The sequence below is a fragment of the Drosophila sulfurigaster genome, chromosome X, assembly GCF_023558435.1.
Source record: "Drosophila sulfurigaster albostrigata strain 15112-1811.04 chromosome X, ASM2355843v2, whole genome shotgun sequence".
Taxonomy (NCBI): Eukaryota; Metazoa; Arthropoda; class Insecta; order Diptera; family Drosophilidae; genus Drosophila; species Drosophila sulfurigaster.
Window position 1 is genome coordinate 30,426,362 of NC_084885.1, and position 15,161 is coordinate 30,441,522.

At 31.2% G+C, this 15,161-nt stretch overlaps 1 protein-coding gene across 17 annotated transcripts in view; it reads left to right on the plus strand.

The window, feature by feature from the left end:
* Nucleotides 1-15,161, plus strand: part of LOC133847879 (small conductance calcium-activated potassium channel protein) — a 98,441-nt gene that overhangs the window by 50,756 nt on the left and 32,524 nt on the right. For 14 of the 17 annotated variants that reach the window (XR_009895197.1, XM_062283166.1, XM_062283164.1 and 11 more), the window contains one exon: nt 14,439-14,584. Coding sequence is in view for 16 of the 17 variants with exons in the window: in XM_062283166.1 (XP_062139150.1) it covers nt 14,439-14,584 (146 nt within the window). In the remaining variant the exon portion in view is untranslated. The remainder of the gene's footprint in view (nt 1-14,438; nt 14,585-15,161) is intronic. The other 3 variants (XM_062283154.1, XM_062283155.1, XM_062283158.1) reach the window with 1 other exon arrangement.

A 15,161-nucleotide genomic window follows, 5' to 3' on the forward strand; every position in this document is an offset into this window, starting at 1 on the left:
CCACCTGCTCAGGTAACTGCCTTAACAATTACCACAGACAGAGACAAAGACAGTGACACAGACAGAGACAGAGATAGATATAGAGGAGGTTTGGCGCTTTTTACCTTGACCAAAGTATACAAAAAAAAAAAAAAAATACGCGATTGTCGAGTGTATTTATGACTGCTAAGCACTTGCTTAACTTTTTCTTTTATTTATAGAAAACTTTACTCTCATGAATTTCAATATTTCGCAAATAACCAGCATTTGGTATATTTAGTATATTATTCAGTATATTGCATATATAAATCACTTATCTAATTTAAAATATGAGCTTGGCAAATGTGCAAGGCGTCTAACTTTAGTATATTCAGTATATTGCATATATCTATTATATATTTATTCTAAATAATGGATAATTTTTTACCGACGAGAGCCTGAAAATTGTGCACATTCAGTATATTATTCAGTATATTGTATATATCAATTACTTCTTTATTTTATAACCGAAAATGATCATTTCTTAGTTAAGTGAGAGCTTGAAAAATGTGTGAGGAGACTAACTTTAGTATATTCAGTACATTGTATATCTCAATTATTGATTATTAAGCATTCAGTATATTATTCAGTATATTGCATATATTAATTAAAGCATAATTTTGTAAATTACTTATTTATTTTAAAATAGAATAGAATTGTTTTCAGTTATGTGAGCTAAAAAAATGTGGTAGGTTTATACTTTAGTATATTCAGTATATTACTCACTATATTGCATATACCTATTAATTAATCATATTAAAATAGGATTGTTTTAAGCTTGACAAATTCGTGAGGTGTGCCATTTCAGTATATTCAGTATATTATTGAGTATATTGCATATACCTATTACTTAATCATTTTAAAATAGAATAGGATTTATTGTTTTGACAAATGCTTGAGGTGTCCCATTTTAGTATATTCAATATATATACTGAATAATTCAGTATATTGCTTGTATCAATTACTTATTTCTTTTCAAAAGAGAAGCTGCTTATTATTTAAGTTGCTTGTGTAAAGCTTAACAAAAAATGTATGCAGCATTTGAGAGAAAACAAACCGGAAATTCTGAAATCCGATCGTATTAAAATGTTCAGTATTATTTTATACTAACTTTAATACTATGTTTGCGATAAACTGGTACTTATTTTGACCCACAAAAATATTGACAACAAAATGAAGTGTTGCAGCTCTTTAGCTTTACTTTTGAACAGGCTTTCAGTGACATTTTTAGTTTACCACTACGTTGATATACCCGTGATTTCGGTATTAAGTGCCGGGTATTGAGAGAACACTCGATTCAAGGCCAATTTAATGGTCGCATATCGTTTGTCTATGTCTTTGCGGCTATTGTTTATTAATTATTTGCTTAGCGCTGACCTATGAGCCCTCCACCCCCACCACCCTCCCCCCTCCGTCCGCATCAATCTATATGGCAACCGCTTTGGCCCATAAGCTGAGCATTGATGTTATTTGCTTTCTGGTCATTTCACATGCGTGTGTGTGGAAAATGGGGGCGCAAATATTTGACTTGTGAGTTTGCATGGAAATTTTAATGAAAATGCGCGCACTTTACAACATGTTGCAACAACCGCAACAACGAAAACAAAAGTCCATCTTAACTCAACTCAAATGTTAACTCGATTCGCTCGAGCACCATCGCCTCGCCAACATCAACATCATCGTGTTCATTATGTTGATTGTGGGTTGCTCGAAAAAAATATGTAATAAGATATGTAAATATGCTAAATGGTTAATGCCTTCGACTCGAGCTGGTATACAAATGGGGTACGCATATATAGAAACCTAGTTTTTCATTAGTAAAACCTGATCAATGAAGCAGAGAATAACTGGCAAACTTTTACATTTAAACGATAACAAATAAAAAAAGGGATTGCAAATAAGAGTTGCATATTATAACAAGTAAAAGAAGCTACAGTTGAGTGTGTTCAAATGTGAGATAGTCGCTACGCATTTTCAATAGAGCAAATGCGACATTATTTTCAAAATATACTAAAAAAAAAATACCGAAAAATACTAAATTTATACTAGTTAATATATTTGGTATACCAATACGATAGAGTATTTAATATACCATATTACGAGTGTGCCATTATTTTCAAAATATACTGCACTAATACCAAAAAATACTACATTTACACCAAAATAACATTTGGTATACAGTATAAAATATACCAGATTATCTAGCAATGCAACTCATCTAACTGCGAAAGTATTTTCTGAATATACCAAAATTATACTGTAAAGTATGTTTGGTATATCGATACCATATAATACACCAGATTATCTGTCAATGCAACTTATGCAAATTCGAAATGATTTTTTTAAATATACCAAAATAATACCGAAATATACCAAATTTGTTATATTTGGTATTATCGTATTAAAATAGAGACAGTGTAAAATATACCATATTGGGAATGCGATTTCATTTTCCTAATATACCGAAAAATACTAAATTATACCAAAAATTATATTTGGTGTGCCGATACCACAAAGTACAAAATATACCTGATTATCAACCAACGCAAGCAATGCAAGCAATGCGTATGATACCAAAAAAATACTGAATTTATACTAAAAATGACATTTAGTGTACCGATATTATATACCAAATAATATATCAGATTTTCTACCAATACAACTAATGCGAATACGATATTATTTCCCGAATATACCAAAAGAATACCCAAAAAATATTAAAATTATACCAAGATATATATTTGCCATACATTCATAATATACCATAGAACGTATAAAATACCAAAAGCCAGACCAATGCCATTCATAGGTCCAACAAAATAAGCTTGAAATTTAAATAATAATTAGCAAATTTGTATCATGCAAATTGCAACTAAAAATGGATTTCAAATTGACTTTGATAAATGGCAATTGAATGTGCCAAAAAAAAAGGAGAAAGAGAAATAGAAATAGAAATAAACAAATAGGTTTCATGCTGAAACTAAACGATTCTTTCAATGATATAACCAAGCTATCAATCTGCTCGCAACTCTGTACGAAGCTGTACCCGAAAAATTTCAATAAAATAGCTGTGAAATTGAGTGACTATTTGGCAGACAGAAGGACGGACGGACGGACGGATGGAAGATTGTTGTGCAAGGGTATCAAAAAAAAAGAAGAAAGCAGAAAGCAGAAAGCATGAGGCGTTAGCACGTGAAACGTCAACGGTTGTAACGCCCCCATTTTGGGGATATATATTTTATTTATTTGAAATGGCAAAGCCAACAATGCATTGAATTGGAATTGAAAAGTGGTTCTTCTTCGTACGGTGGCAAGCACTTTGTCTTGCCACACACACATGCACAGCTCAAAGTGGCACATGTCTTGAAAAGGGGGCAGCAAAAAAATGGGGGCTTCACACTTGCACACAACAATGGGGTTAGTTATATATTGATTTTCGATCATAACAACCTGCAATGACAATGCGCCCAAAGCAAGCTACAAAGTCTCGACTTATCTCTCTCTCTCTCTGTCTCTCTCCCTCTCTCTGTCTTGCATTAAGGGTTGAGAGACAACAACAACAGTATTTCTCTTGTCATTGTCAAGTTATCATTATTTATTGGATGCGCCACTTTTGGCACGCGTCCAACTAACAAAATATATATATATGACAAGAAAATCAAGCAAACGATACTGAGAGTGAGAGAGAGAGTAGTTCATCAAAGCAACACACTACAACTAATAATAATCAGAGAGACTATTGTTGCATCGATAAAAGTGATAAGTGAAGTGTGCTTCTCCCTTTCCCTTCCATACTAACCGAATTGTGCACTCGGGGTGAATTAATTTACTAATTCAAAGTTTTCAACTTCCAACCCCTCGACGAAGAAACACAAAAAACACACACAAACACAAAATATTACTTATACGCCTAATTAAGCTTCAACAAAGCGAACACTTCATTATGAATTTCCTGCACTCGAGACGGAAATACTATACACAAAAAAACGAGAACGAAAAAAGAAAAGTAATTGGAAAGGGGGAAAAAACGAAAGGAAAATGTGGCCAAAACCTAAACCTCAACTAAACGTAAATTACGCTAAATTTATTAGGCAACACAAACGAAATCATGTGCACACACACACACACACACACACGTAGTAGGGGGTAACTCAAAGGTGTGTGTGTGTGTGTGTGGAGACCCGCACCCAAATCTAATCGCTGTCGTTAAAGCAATAGGCAGCAACTTCAACTCCAACTCCAACTCTGAGAACAACAAGTACAATTTCTTGCACAATAAAGTCGAGTATACTCGACAGCGCAACACTCGTTAGTGTAAGAAAATTAACTGTCAAATTGTATAGTGTAGAGTTGGAAATGATTAAGATAGAAATAACACACAGAAATTGGATTTAAGTCATTAAATTATAAAGTGTAGCGTTTGGGAAACAAAAGATTCTCGATAAATTTAGTTTACATATTTAAACTATTCAGTATTTAGTAGTTAAATTTTCAAATAATAAATTTAGTTTACATATTTAAACTATTCAGTATTTAGTTGTTAAATTTTAAAATTATAAATTAGATAGATAAATGCAAACTTGAGAAAAGTCTGAGCTTTAAGCAGGTATTCAGTATTAAATTAATATACCGAAAAATACCAAAAGTATTAAATTTAGGCTAAAAAATATTCATATCAATTGAATCTTTTAAGACAGAACAAAAATACTAGATAGAGCTCGAAGTTTTTAGTAGACATTTATTATGAAATTAAAATACTAAAATATAGCTGAAATACTAGATTTAGGCTGTCAAGTTCTCGTATCAATTGAATCTTCTATTATGAAGTTTTTACTCAGTTCTTAAAGCTATAGCGTGATTCGTTGCTAATATTTCTTAACACATATTTGCTAGTATTTGCATTGTTCAGTATTCAGTATAAATTTAAAACGCTAAAATCTACCTAATATACTAGATTTGCGTTGTCCAATTCTCATATCAATTGCATCTTCTTTTACAAAGTATTTACTGAAAGTTCAGTTCTTAAAGCTATAACGAATCATTCTTCATGTCAGGTGAGGCTCAAATGCAGCTCGATTACTTGCTAAATATTTGCTATATTATTAATAAACTACAACTATTTGATTAATACCAACTTTCAAAATACTAGACTTACTGAAAAATACTGAAAACCTTAACCCATGTAACAGTAACATTCAAAGTACTGAAACTACTCCAAAATAATATAAATTATAATAATTTAATTCGCCTATAACTTATAAAATACTGAAATTACTCAAAAAGACTGAAAAACAATCAGTATTTTTCGCTAGTTTTAGTATTTCAATAACTTGAAAAATACTGAAATTTTTCTTTAATTTACCAAAAACATTCAAAATACTGATAAAACTCCAAAATACTGTAAAATATGAAAAAATATACCAATAACTAGCTAAATACTGAACTTACACAAAAATACTGAAATTTATAATACAATTTTAATTTATTAACGACAAATTCAGTGAAATTAACTAAAAGAAACCCCTTTTCTTTAACTTTTTTCCATTGATTATTAAATTGTAATGTTCAATTGAAGAATTTCGGTATTGAACTAGTCAATTATTATTAGAAAAAATATAATTACATTTTAAATACTTAGTCGAAGTACTATTTAGTTATGTAATTATTCATATCGCTTTGGTTTGAATACTGCTCAAATGCTGTCTCCATTCAGCAGGGTTTCATGCTGAACTTGATCAGTAACTGTGCATACCCTGTTGTTGAGTAAACGAAGCACTTACACACACATACACGCACACACACACACAGACAAGCGGAGGAATAAAGGAGAGCATTTAAGTTCAGTCAGAGCTCTTGAGCAAACGTCTGACGTTCGTCGCTCGTCGTTTTGCGTGTCAGACGCGTTTTGTATAGGAAACTCGATAATTTCCACCAATTTCCTTCTACTCACAAGCACACAATGTGCTCATGAGTGTGTGCCAGTGTGTGTGTGTGTGTGTGTGTGTGTGTTTTTGTGGTGAAAGCTTCTAATGTGTTGGATGCGTGTCCGTGCGGCCGACGCGACTCGACGCGTCGCTCGTAAAAGGGCTCCACAATGAGTATGTTAATGCCACGACTGACTTGCAAATACACACACATGCACACATGTGTGTGTGACCAGGTGAGAAACAGAAAAAAGGGGCGTGGCAATGGCACTGCGGGACCCATAAGCCAAATGAGACATTTACGTGTATGCCCCACATGTTCAACTCTCTCTCTCTCTCTCTCTCTCTTTGTATCTGTTTCTCTCTCTGTCGGAAATAAATTTGAAGAACATTTCGTTCTGTTTTCCGTCTGTCCGTCTGTCTGTCTGTCTGTCCGCCTTCGTAAAACTTAGTATATACCACACATTCACTATGCCAATGACTTTGACATTTCGAGCTATGCGACATTCTAATCGGTCATCAGTTGATTGCATCAAAAAAGCACAAAAAAACAAGAAAAAACTATTTCTACTTTATTTATAAAAGCGATTCGTGTAAAAATAGTTTTGCATTGCAAAATGTTCCCACTGCATTACTTTCGAATATCACACGATAAGCTAAAAGTGTTCTTGCTCATTCTGCTTGATTGCATAAATATTGTTGAATTGCCGTGAAGTAAAGTTAAATTAAAAGAACGACGCATAAGTATATTTAAAATATACCAACAACTGTGAGAAAAAACTTCAACCAACAACATACCAAAAGTTATATTTGGTATACTCATATACTGCTGTTTTTAAAGTACAGCCCCAATAAGTATGCTACATTTGTTGATTGAAATAACTTCATAAAAATAACTAAAGCGAACTTTTCTACATTCAATTTAAATTTAAAGGAAAACGCATGTATATGAATATAACATACTAACAACTGTAAGAATTGAATATATATGCAATAAATACATCAATTTTATATACCAGCAATATAGCAAAAGCAATATTTAGTAGAAGTGAACTTTACTACATTCAAATTTAATTTAAAAGAAATCTCAAAAGTATATAAAATATACAAACATATGTTAAATAGATTAATTTAATATACCAACAACATACCAAAAACTTTTTTATGGTATACTTATATATTGTTCCGAAAGTACAGCCCCAATAAGTAGGCAACATTTGTTGACTGAGATAATTTAATAAGGCTTTTATTTATGACACGACAACCACATGAATTATGAGTAAACACAAGAATAAACAGACAAAGGTCACTAAAACATATGGAAACCAATTATGTTCGAAAAATTAAAAGACAAACTTTTGGAAATTGACAAACTTATGTACTTGAAAATTTCTTGAGTTACGAATTTCACATTTTAACAAAATAATAATTGATTTTACTACGTATTGAAAGCTAATGAAAGAATTTCATAATTTGAAATTTCAACAGATTTTGAACTCGCTATTTTGAATATTGTTCAACTTATAGGCAAATAATATTCTAGTGTTAAAAATGATTAATTTTTAATTTTACTTTTAGTATGTATACTGCATATGTATATAATTTTGGTATATTTTCAGTATTTAGTTGGTATGTCAAGTTGGTATATTTTGTTATAATTTTTTAGTTAAAAATAATTCATTGTAAATTTTAATGTTTAATAATCTGTTATACTACTATTTGGTATATTTTCAGTATTTCATTGGTGTATTAAATTGGTACATTTTCAGTATTTCATTGGTATATTAAATTGGTATATTTTCAGTATTTAGTTATTATATTTTGTTATAATATTACAGTGAAAGTTATTCATTTTTAATTTTATTTTTTTTACTATGCTGCTATACCGTATATGTATATCATTTGGTATATTATCGGTATATTTGGTATATTAATTTGGTATAATTGTCTGTTTAAAATGGCCCATTTTTAGTTTTAGTTTTTAGTACGTTCTAATACCGCATATGTAAATCATTTGGTATATTTTCAGTATATCTTGGTATAACAATTTGGTATATTTTGGTATAATTTTCTGTTTAAAATGACCCATTTTTAATTTTAGGTTTTAGCATGCTGTCATACCGCATTTGGTATATTTTCAGTATTTCGTTGGTATATTAATTTGGTATTTTTTGAAGTATGTTTTACTTTTACTCAACTGTAACATTTTTAACTTGATAATTTCATAACATTTCTCACTGTGAATCAATGAATTTTCAAGCAACTCTTTCAACATGCATGTTAAGTGAAAGTGACAAATTCTAATGGAATTTCTTGATAAAATGTCATGCATTTGTTGTTGTCATAAACGTAGGTTAGTTTTGAGTCTGAACTTTGGCATTTGGCAAATGGCAAATTTTGTGATTCTTGTCTGATTGTAAGTGATTGAAGCCAAAATATGCATACCATATTTATTTATTATGCCTAGGTCAGTTTCAATCTAGGCTGAAGAACAACAACAAAAATGTTGCCCACATTTTGATATGCAAAGTATTAGAAATTTGCATATTCCGAGGCCGAGGGATAATAAACGAGGCATAAACTTGTCGTAAGCAGGAGGAAAGGAAAAGTTTGCTTCGAATGCCAGTTTCATTTGTCGACTCAACATAATTGTATTTATTGGTGAAAAAGCTTTTGCCCAGTTATTTTTTTTTGTTGCCCCTGTTGAATCACAGTGGAATTTATCGATGTTTTTATGCTGCGTCGTAAAAATGTTTTATGCGACGAAAACAAAAACAAAAAAAGGTTAGCATAGTTTTAATATTATTATTATTATTCGTCATAATTTTGTATGGTTTTTTTTTTTTAGGTTTGCGTTTTCGTTTTGTCGTTTTCTCGTTTTGCTTTTCAACTTAATTAAGAAATCCAATTAACATCATTGGCATTAGATGTTTCAGAATATGCGCAATTTATTTTGTTTTATGTTGTGTCTGTGTATTCTCCACATGTGTGAGAGGGAAAGAGAGAGAGAGAGAGAGAGAACGAAGAAGTGAGGCAGGATCTGTGTCGCCAGTGCTGCCATTGATAACGCCTTCCAGTTTGTCAGTTTGCGTGTACCAGCCATGTGTATGTGTGTGGGTGTGTATATGTGTGTGTGAGTGTGTGTGACACGCAAGTTACGAAACAATAACAACAATGACGAAAACAACTCGACAGCAGCTGTTTTTGTTGTTCTCCTTCTCCTGCTTCGCTCATTCAATTTGCCTTGTTTTTGTGGGCGTGGCAAACACACACACACACATGCATAAACACCTGATCAACAACAGCAACGAGAAGAGGAAGAGGAAGAGAAACATTTAAGCCTGTCAGTGCATTTGAGCTTCGAGCTTTACTCTTCCAACTCTCTTCACAACTCCGAACTCTCAACTCTGAGCTTAACTCTCCACACGTCACATCGTGCCGTCTCACTCTTACGCTCCGCAGACACATTAAGGGGAAAATCTACTTAGCATTAAACCAATTCTACTTAGTCTTAGAGAGCTGCTTCGGCTTTGTGAGTCGCATTTTCATTACGCAGCGCACAAAATGCGAAAGCCAAACTGATTAAGGCCTCAATTGAAAGAGGAGGACAGCATCACACATAAGTACACACACACACATGTATATATATATGTGTGTGTGTGTGTGTGTGTGTGTGCTTACTATGCAGATAGACTGTAACTGTTACGGCTGACAAATAAGCGAGTAAAAAGCAGAAAATGTAATGGAGAACGGCAACTGGAAAAAGGGAAGAGAAAGACGGAGGAGAAGAGGAAGACGCAGGCAGAGATGCCAAGGAGCAAAGCTCAAGCATCAGCACACAGGCACGTACTGCGAACGCGGGTTCATAGGTCAGGTTGTGAAAGAGGGAGAGAGAAAGAGCGAAAGAAAGAGAAGGGGCATGTTATGGAGGATTTTATAAACAAATATTTGGATTTAACGGCAATGAGTAGAATGCCTCTATCTCAGACTGTAACTGCCTCACTCTTTGTGTGTGTGTGTGTGTGTGTGCGTGTGTGTGTGTGTGTGTGTGTGTGTGTGTGCGTGTGTGTGTGTGCGTGCGCCTTTTAGTTAGTCAGCGCGCATTATGCTTAATTTAAAGAAAATTTGTAGGTTTCGTAAGTAGGAGCCAACATTTACGCCACACAATCAAAAGCCACTGTGTGCGTGTGTTCCTCTATGTACATGTGTGTGTGTGTGTGTGTGTGTGGAGCTTACTTGATTTAATCCAACACAATGGAAGAAAAGAAAGCAAATTGAGCGACTAACACTTACCCTTTGATCGTTAGAAACTCTTTAGTCCATGTGGGATTCATCTTTATTATGCTTCAATAATAAATTCGTATAATATTTACTTGTTTCTATTAATTATTATTAATTTTATAAATTAATAATTATTAATATATTATAATATTATAAAAAAAAAATAATGAAATTTCAAAACTCAATTAAAATAAATTAGACTAAATAATGCCCATTATAACACAATTGAAATAGGAAAATCTAAAATAAATTCATAAATAAAATAATAATAGAAACGAACGCATATACAAAAATAAATGAATAACTAAAATATATAATATATAATATATAATATATAATATATAATATAATAGGAAATCTAACATAAATACAAAAATAAATTCAGAGATAAAATAATAATAGAAAATCAAACATTAATACCAATAAAAAAAAAGTAATAACTAAAATAATAAAAATATAAGAGAAAATCTAACATAAATACAAAAATACATTGATAAATAAAATAATGAAATTATAATAGAATCGAAGATAACTACAAAAATAAATTAATAACAATTATAATAAAAATATAATAGGAAATCTAACATAAATGCAAAAATAAACTCATAAATAAAATAATAATAGAAAATCTAATATAGTATAAATACAAAAATAAATTCAGAGATAAAACAATAATAAGAAATCTAACATGAATAAAAAAAAATAATGATAACTAAAATAATATAAATATATTAACTATAAAATCGAAATATAATTCAAATAAAAATAAAATACAAAAATTATAAAAATAAAATTAAAACAAAAAAGAAAATCATACCTTCATGTCAAATTTTACCGATTTAATCAAATAAAATTACAAAAAAAAATATGAAAATTAAATTAAAAATTATAAAACAAATCAAAATAAATAAATTGTAGCCCTTGCACAAATACCTAAATAATATTTTATTATGCACATAACTAAAAGTAAAATTGTTGAAAGTTACATAAATAATCAATTTTTGGATCCTACAAAAGAATAGCATAAAAATGTATAAATATTAAAGCATATGAAAACTAAACTTATTCAAAAATTAATAAAGATGAAAATTACAAAAAGAAAAACTAAATATTCTAAATATATATTATGAAAACTAAACTTATTAAAAAGCTAAAATAATTCAAAATAATAAATATAATTGTACTAAAGAAGAATGAAAAACAAATATGATCAATATTAAATAACAAAAATGTATAATTTGAAAATAAAATAAGAACTTTGACGTACATGTAATACAAAATCTAACAAATTTGATCAATCAAAATGAAAGTATTTAAATGTATTTATATTTGGTATACGATATGCTAAATCTACCTTTTGGTATATATAATATACAATATACTAAATCTAACTTATGGTATACGATATACTAAGCACATATATAAAAGTTTTGTTAGAAATTCCAAAGTCTTTTATTTTGTCAATAAATGCTTGAAGCATTTAAGTTTTGTGTGAGATTTGAATGAGTTTTCACCTGTGCTTCACACTCATGCTCTCTTGTATCCTTTGACGGCATTTAATAGCTGTAGGGTATTCTAAAAAAAAAAAAATAAATAAAACTGAGAAGAAGTGGAAGCAGAAGACGGAAATGGAAATGGAGAAGCATAAAGAAGAGAAGAGAAAACCGCACCCAAAGTTGAGATTACTTATCTTTAGTTTTCATTTAAATATGAAGAGCCAAGTGCTGTAGATGTGTATGTGTGTGTGTGTGTGTGTGTGTGTGAGTACTTTCATTTATTTTCTTGCTTTCGGTTTTCCTTCCACTTTTATTATTTCTTTTTTAGTGTTTTAGCGTTTTTGCTTAACGCACACATAGGAAAAATTCTTTACATATTTACTTGGTTGTCGTTATTTTGGACCCCCATCTCCTCCCTTCTCCCTCCCACCCGCTGCGCCTTTTATGTGCCACTCTCAGTCTCAGTATTTTTAGTATTTTCTGATTCACACACACACACACACACACATCTATATAGTATATGCATATGTATGTAAAATGTTTGTTGTATTTGCGCTTTCAATTCCGGTTTCATTTTGAGTAAGTAACTTGGGCAGCCAAATAATTGGATTTCAAGAGCCAGATGACAAGAAAGCCAGATGATTTTATGCGATATATGTAACATAATGACGATGGCGATGGCGATGACGATGACGATAATGATGACGTCACTTTCACTTTGCCCACTTGAATGACATGCGTCAGTCTACGAGCGTCGGTCTGCTCAGCTTCCGTCACATCTCCTCCTCTCTTCCCCTCTCTCTCTCTCTCTCTCTCTCTCTCTCTCTCTTTCTCGCCATCTGTGTGTTTGGGTGGACGTGGCACTTGCTTAGGTTGAAAGGGGCGCGAGAGTTGCGGCTGAATTATGGGATTGTGGCTGGGCAAAAAGGATTAAGGACGCTTGATAGCTGTTTGTGGCTTCAATTGAGCCAATTATGACGACTGTCTCAACTCTATGTATATGTGACTGTGTGTCGACCCCGTCCCCGCCCTCTCCCTCTCACTCTCACTCCCTCTCTCCAAGTAATTCAACTTCTATTTAGTTGTTTGTGCCAACTATAAATGTACTATATGAAATAGACGATATCCTCATGTTCGATTTGTTTTCATGTGATTTTGTATACTATATACTAAATCTAGCTTTTTTATATTAAACATAGCATACATTTGACTTACGATATACTAAATCGAACTTTTGGTATATTTGATATACGATATACTGAATCTAACTTTTGGTATATTTGGTATACATTAAACTGGATCTTTTGGTATATTTGATATACTGAATCTAACTTTTGGTACATTTGGTATACGATATACTAAATCTAACTTTTGGTATATTTGATATACGATATACTGAATCTAACTTTTGGTATATTTAGTATACAATAAACTGAATCTAACTTGTGGTATATTTGATATACTGAATCTAACTTTTGGTATATTTGGTATACGTTATGCTAAACCAAGATTTTGGTATAGTTGTTGTACTAAATATATTAAATGTAGCTTCTTATACATTTGGTATACGATATACTATATATAAATTTTGGTATATTTGGTATACGATATACTATATGTAACTTCTGGTATATTTGGTATACATTATACTAAATCAAGCTTTTGGTATATTTGATATACAATATACTGAATCTAACTTTTGGTATATTCTGTAAACGATATACTAAATCTAACTTTAAGTATATTTGATATACGTTATACTAAATCTAGCTTTTGGTATATTGGTATATATATTATACGGTATACTAAATCTACCTTTTTTATATTAAACATAGCATTTCATACTTTTGGTCTGCGATATACTAAACATAGCTTTTGGTATATTTGTTATACTAAATCTACTTTTTGGTATATTTGATATATGATGTACTTAATCTACAAACATGTTGGTATATTTAATATATGATATACTAAATCTACCTTTTGGTATATGATATACTAAATCGAACTATTGGTATACGGTATACTAAATATAACTTTCAGCGTATTTGGTATATGATATACTAAATCTACCTTATGGTATACGATATACCAAACACAGCTTTTGATATATGTTAACAATAATACCGCATGTTGGATTTATTGTTATTATGTTGAATAATATAATTGATTGCCTTTCAAGGCTTCAAACTATAAATTTATATTGATGATTTTAATAGTAAAGAGATTTCAAATGAATGCGAATAATAATAAATATGTCACATTTTACAATAAGTTTTCTATTCATGAAAAATATGAAATATTGATTTACTTTAGCCATTGATTATGACAAATCTGAAGTGCAAATGTGTTCAGCAAAATATAGATTCTCTTAAAATCAAAACGCAAAACACTCTAGAAAACTGCACCAAAACTTTAGCTTTAAGTTTAGTCACACTCAGCACACGCTTATAGAAATGAATGTATATATAGTTCTGTCTAAGATACAAATGGTAATGTATGCTAGTGATTAAGTCACACGAGTTTTGTACGTAGCACCAAAAAAGAAAAACACTTCCCACTCCCCCCCCTAACATTTTTTGGAATGGAAAAACTTTTTTAGCCACCTTAGAGAAACGAAAAACAAAATGAAAACTGACACATTAGATAATCACATTTGGAAGACGAGACGATAAGAAATTCAAGAATAAAAAATACTAATGGAATGATTCGTTTTTAGCTCCGCAAGCCAGCGTCGACACTTTCAATTCCTGGCTCGATGAAAACACCTTCCATTGCGAACCGGGAACAGATCTCATCTGGATGCAACGAAGAAGCGGCCGAGGCTTTAGTGGGTATCCACTCAGACTACCCTAGGTATGAAATGTATGTATACCAATCGCCAATCCGTCATTCCCCGCATCTCGCTAAAGCGTATGTAATCAATAATCTACAAACACACAAAACACAAAACACAAAAAAGAAAACACAATTTATATACTAAATACTATATACACTACACAACATATAGAGAGAGCTCTCATACAAGCCACATTCATTACCAATTCATGTGCCTCAACCAGAACGAACATCCAGCAAAAAAAAAAAGAAAATAATTTAGTTAGTTTTAGTTTTAGTTCGTTCAGCGACTCTCGGATATCCTGTAGTCAAAACATTCGCGTTGAATCCTCTTGAATCAAAGTATTTACTCTCATCAAATATTCAAAATAATAATAATCAGACTATCACGAAATATTCAAAATAATAAAATAATATAAATCAAAGTATTAATTAAACTATCATGAAATATTTAGCATATAAACTAGATGCAGAAACACATTGTATAGCAAGATTTTAGTCTCATTTCTCAAGAACTATTTAGTAAAAAGAAATACAGCCTTTCTTATACAAACTCTCTCAAATATTTACCTTTAAAAAGAAAGTATAAAATAGATGTAGAAAA